This window comes from Argentina silus (assembly GCF_951799395.1).
Source record: "Argentina silus genome assembly, chromosome: 6".
Lineage (NCBI taxonomy): Eukaryota > Metazoa > Chordata > Actinopteri > Argentiniformes > Argentinidae > Argentina > Argentina silus.
In genome coordinates, this window is record NC_139660.1 from 18,289,715 (window position 1) to 18,294,714 (window position 5,000).

Here is a 5,000-nt window from a genome sequence, read left to right on the forward strand (position 1 = left end):
CTAGCATTTTAGCTTCTGGGCCAAAACACAACAAGGAGAAAGGCGGGGAAAAATGCATATTTTATGTGTTTTTGGAGGCTGTCCAACAGTGTAATTTAGCTAACATGTGTTCCACCTCCAGCGATCGCAATCAATGGCCATCACAGACATGGAGAGGAGGAGCCCTCCTGACCTATCAAACTCAATGGAGCTCACAAAGGAAAAGCCCTGTGATCTGACATGCCATAGACATGCCGTGAGCTTCGCCAAGAAAGTAGACAGCTTAGCAGCATGGAGATCAAACTACATTACTGAAGATGGGCCAATGGAGTGATCTCATAAGCTAAACAACCCCTCTGTCTGAGTCGGCATGTGTCAGAGGACTAGAGGGTGCATCACAGTGATTTCAGGCCTATCAACACATGATTAAAGGAACATTTTACTGATTGTCACCACGACTCAACGTTCTAAGTTATTAGTGGTCTTTGTTGTCTACATCGACAAATAAGCGAGAAAATAGCCTTTAATCGGACCAGAAAGTAATATATCCAAATGATGAACTCCTACAACGTCCAGAGTGCTTTGTGCCTCCCAGCCAGACACAGAGGCGCGTCTGAGCTAAGATGCACGTTAGTAAACACAAGTGAACCATATATGCACTAGTGCGGCGCTTATGGATGTAAACAAACCGGGCAAAAACGGTTACCTCACTCCTCCCTAAAGCTCCTTGCACTTTTCAAAAACCATACACCCCCAAATACATCACTTCAGGGTAATATCCTCAAACTAGCTTTTGACCTACAGCACACATTTGGAGGCTGTTTCCACATGCCCATGTGTTCGTAAGGTGAACTGGACAACGATTTTGAGGTAAAACAACGGTCCCTTTAAGAATGATAGAATATCATTGCTTGACGAGAAGTGACTGGCAATATCAATATGAAAGAGGACCATATTTATACTAATAATAATACACACTGAATATAATTGTTTTGTTATAGAGTACATCCCAATGGCATAGGAGATATCAGAGTACCACTGTGACTACCAGAGTAAGACATAACTGTGGATGTAGGTAGGAAAGTAGAACCTATTCATATTCAATAAATAAACCAAAGAATGTGGCAGAACGTCATCATATCCCAATGGCATTAAGAATGTATAGTATAAAGAAAAGCAATGATAAAATATCATGACTGAATGTTCTATTAAGACCAGGGTAGGCTGGTAAATGATACCATTCCTCATTCCATTCCATTCCATGCATTACAATGAGCCCGTCCTCCAATTTCTACCTCCACCAGCCTCCCCTGACTAAGACATACCTACGACATACCAAGGCCTACCTTGTTGTTTGCTGGCGGCAGCCTTCTGTCCAGGAGAGTAGAAGGCAGACAGGGCACTGAGAGAGCTGACCAGCTGGCTGGAGATGGAGCTCATCTTAGATTGCCCTGACTTCCCCGGTGGCTTCCCTGCTGCTCCTTTACCTACAGCAGGCTTCCCCACAGCAGGCTTCTGGAGGCCACCGCTGGGGGTCTCCTGCTGCCCGCCCCCCTGCTGTCCACTCTGCCCACTCCCCAGATGGGCCCACTGCTCACCCAGCAGCCCTGTGATCCGCGTCACCACCTGGCCCAGGGCCGCAGGAGAGGTTGGGGCTTCGCTGGACCCTCGACGAGGAGGCTGGGGCTGGGAGGCTTCACTGGAGCCACGACGTGGGGGCTGGAGTTGGGAGGCTTCACTGGAACCCCGACGAGGGGGTTGGGGGGCTTCGCTGGAGCCCCTGGGAGGGGGCTGGGGCTGAGACTGGGCCTGGAGCTGAGACTGGGCCTGGGCCTGGAGCTGAGACTGGGCCTGGGCCTGGGCCTGGAGCTGAGACTGGGCCTGGGCCTGGGGCTGCTGGACCTGCTCAGGCTCCTTCTGAGGTGGCTGACTTTGAATTGTCGAGGAGGTCGGTACCACTGGGCTCTCTGGGGCTGCTGCCTTTCTGACCGCTATCTCTGTGACCGCACTCTCTATGGCCGCATTCACTATAGCCGTACTCGTTGTGGTCAAACTCCTCACAACCTCACTCTCTACCACTGTGCTTTCCTCTACCACTGTCTCTGAAATGACACTATCTGTGAGCACGCTTTCTACGACCACACTCTCTGTGGTCACAATCTCTGTGACCGTACTTGACTGTACTTGACCATACTCTCTAACCTCAGTTTCGGTGACCACAACTTCTTCAACTGCTGCACTCTCCATGATCTCAGCATCGTTGACCACACTGTCTTCGACCCCACTCTCTGCAACTGCCCTTTCAGTGTTCGCATTTTCTGCGACTGCACTTTCTGCAACCCCTCTTTCATTCTCCACTGCTTCGCCAGGGTTGTGTGTCTCATTGCTATCTCTCTCTGTCTCAGTTTGCTGGTCTGCACTCTGTGCTCCCTCTGTTTCTGTCACCTGGTCTACAGTTCCCACTCTCTCTGTCTCTGTCACCTGGTCTACCCTCTCTGCTCCGCCCTCTGTCTCTGTCAGCTGGTCCACAGTACCCACTATGTCAGTCTCTGTCACCTGGTCCACCCTGCCTGCTTCTCTATCAGTCTCTGTCCCCTGGTCCACACTGTTAGCGATCTGTCTTTCTGGATACACAGCTACCACCTCTGTCTCTGTCACTTGGTCCACAGCCTCTACCATCTCTGTCTCTGTCACTTGGTCCACAGCATCTACCATCTCTGTCTCTGTTACCTGGTCCACAGCCCCTACCATCTCTGTCTCTGTCACCTGGTCTTGAGTGTCAAATCTCTCTGTCTCTGTCACCTGGTCCACCAAATCTCCTCCTCTCTCTGTCTCTGTCACCTGGTCCACTGTACCCAGTCTCTCTGTCTCTGTCACCTGGTCCACGCTGTCTCCTTCTCTCTCTGGCTCTGTCACCTGGTCCACGCTGTCTCCTTCTCTCTCTGTCTCTGTCACCTGGTCCACACTGTTAGTTTTCGCCCTCCCTACACACACCTCTACCATCTCTGTCCCTGCTGTCTCCGCTGGTATACACACCACTATCATCTCAGTATCTGTCCCCTGGTCCACTGTACCGGAGCTCTCTGTCTCCGTCTCCTGGTTCACAATATCCACTCTCTCTGTCTCTGTCTGCTGGTCCACGCTCTCCCTCCTGCTCGTCCCTCTCTCTCCGCTCCACACCTCCACTATCGCTCCCTCGCTCAGATGTAGTATCTTCTCCTCCTTCTGTCGGTTCTCCTCTACCTGATCTCTCAGTAGAGCATTGGTCCTCTCCAGCTCCTGGCTAGCCTGGCTTAGATTAGCCTCCAGAGCCGTTAGCTTATCTTGGAGTTGCTGGACACTGAGGAGGTCCTCTACGAACCCCTCTCTCCCTTCCTCCGCCACTTGCACTGACTCTTTAATCTGTGAAGGATCCAGTGCTTTCTGTACGGTCACGTCCTCTGATTGCTCCACTTGCTTTGCCTCTGTGTGCTCTAATGGACTCACTAATGCCTCTTGTTGTCTCTTGTATTCCTCTGATGGCTGTGCTTGTCTCTCTGAATCCTGTGCTGGAAGCCTCCCTGTTCCTCTGTGCTGTGCTGTGGGGCGTGCATCCCTCTCTATCTCTGAGAGGCTGCTTTCTGCTCCTGCTGCTTGTGGCCCCCGTATCTGCTGCTCCTCTGACAGACGTCCTCTCGAGGCCTCCTCTGGTCTGGCTGATCTCTGCTCAGAAGACGACCCTGGTTCCCCTGGTGCTCCAGCCCACAGTGGCTGAGTGTGTGTCCCAGGATCAATGCTCTGAGCTGGGCTTGGGGAGGGTGAAGCAGGCTGGGGCTGGGGCTGGGGCTGGGGTTGGGGTTGGGGCTGAGGCTTTGACCGGGCCTTCAGACTGAGCAGCAGCTGCTCTCTCTCCTCCCTCAGTGAGCAGATCTGGGCCTTGAGCTCTGGGATAGTCCTGACCTGCTCCTCTAGTTCTCTGACCCGCTTCAGCGCTGCCGTGATCTGCTGATGCAGCCCGGTGCGGTCCTGCGGCACACACACCCGTCTGTCCGTCCCATCTGCCGCACGGAACACACTCTCCGAAGAGCCGTTCTCTGCATCCCCAGATTCTGAGCCTTTCCTGTGCCCAATAGTGACAGGCACGCTGGATGCTCGGAGGAGGTTGGGTCTCAGAATGGGACCAGCCCCAGCACCAGCCTCTTCTTTGGGCCTGGCTGAGGCGTAGCTACTTCCCCCCTGTGCCCTGCTCTGGCCCCCCGCACCGCCATCACTGGGCCTGAAGTCAAAGATCTGCTGCACCTCCGAAACACGCGACCTGGGCTTGGGCCCCAGGGTGGAGGTTCCAGACCAGGTGTCCTTGGGGACCGGCCGTGCCCCGTGCCCAGGGAGGCTAAAGTTTCTGGGCAGGGTGCTGAACTTAGGCTGCCTGGCCTTGCGCTGGATGTGGACCCTCTTGATGGTGTTGCCTTTCTCGATGTCGTCCACATACTTGAGGAAGTCCAGGTCCAGGTGGAAGCCGTAGGGCGTCTCCACTGAGTACGGCAGCTGCTTCCTCTGGCCTCCACTCCCACTCCCGGACTTGGACGGGAAGCCATTCGCTGGAACACAAAACAACATATCCAAGGATTTTAGTATTCACAGTCATCCTCGTGCATCATAGACATGCTGTACACTATAATACTGTGCACATAGGGTGGAATCCTAACTCGAGATCCACGCGCATAACTCCGACATTTGGGTCAATCTTGCATTGACGTCAAAGGGGAAATTTGCGTGATGATTCAACTTAAGCGTGCAGATCTTGAGTTAGGATTCCACCCCAGGGTGATTAATTATGTAAAACCATATCACAGGCGGGAGGTAATTATCATTCAGTGATTGGGATGGAACACACTCTCTCATTACTATGCAAAACGCAGCGCTGCTGTGTCAACATATACATATTATGAGACAGGCAGCATGAATTAGCATAACAAGCAAATTAATAAGAGGAAGCTTTGTGACTCTCTGTCTCTGTCTCTCTTCTCTCTCTCTTACCACTT

At 52.6% G+C, this 5,000-nt stretch overlaps 1 protein-coding gene across 1 annotated transcript in view; it reads right to left on the minus strand.

The window, feature by feature from the left end:
- The window catches only part of kank4 (KN motif and ankyrin repeat domains 4), a gene marked incomplete at its 3' end in the record, with an annotated part of 12,624 nt that overhangs the window by 7,565 nt on the left and 59 nt on the right, over positions 1–5,000 (minus strand). Inside the window, exons 1-2 of the mRNA XM_083672348.1 lie at positions 4,996–5,000; positions 1,326–4,556 (exon numbers count right to left, since the gene is read on the minus strand). The exon at positions 4,996–5,000 is cut by the window's right edge and continues 59 nt beyond it. Of these exons, the coding sequence (XP_083528474.1) occupies positions 1,326–4,556; positions 4,996–5,000 (3,236 nt within the window). The remainder of the gene's footprint in view (positions 1–1,325; positions 4,557–4,995) is intronic.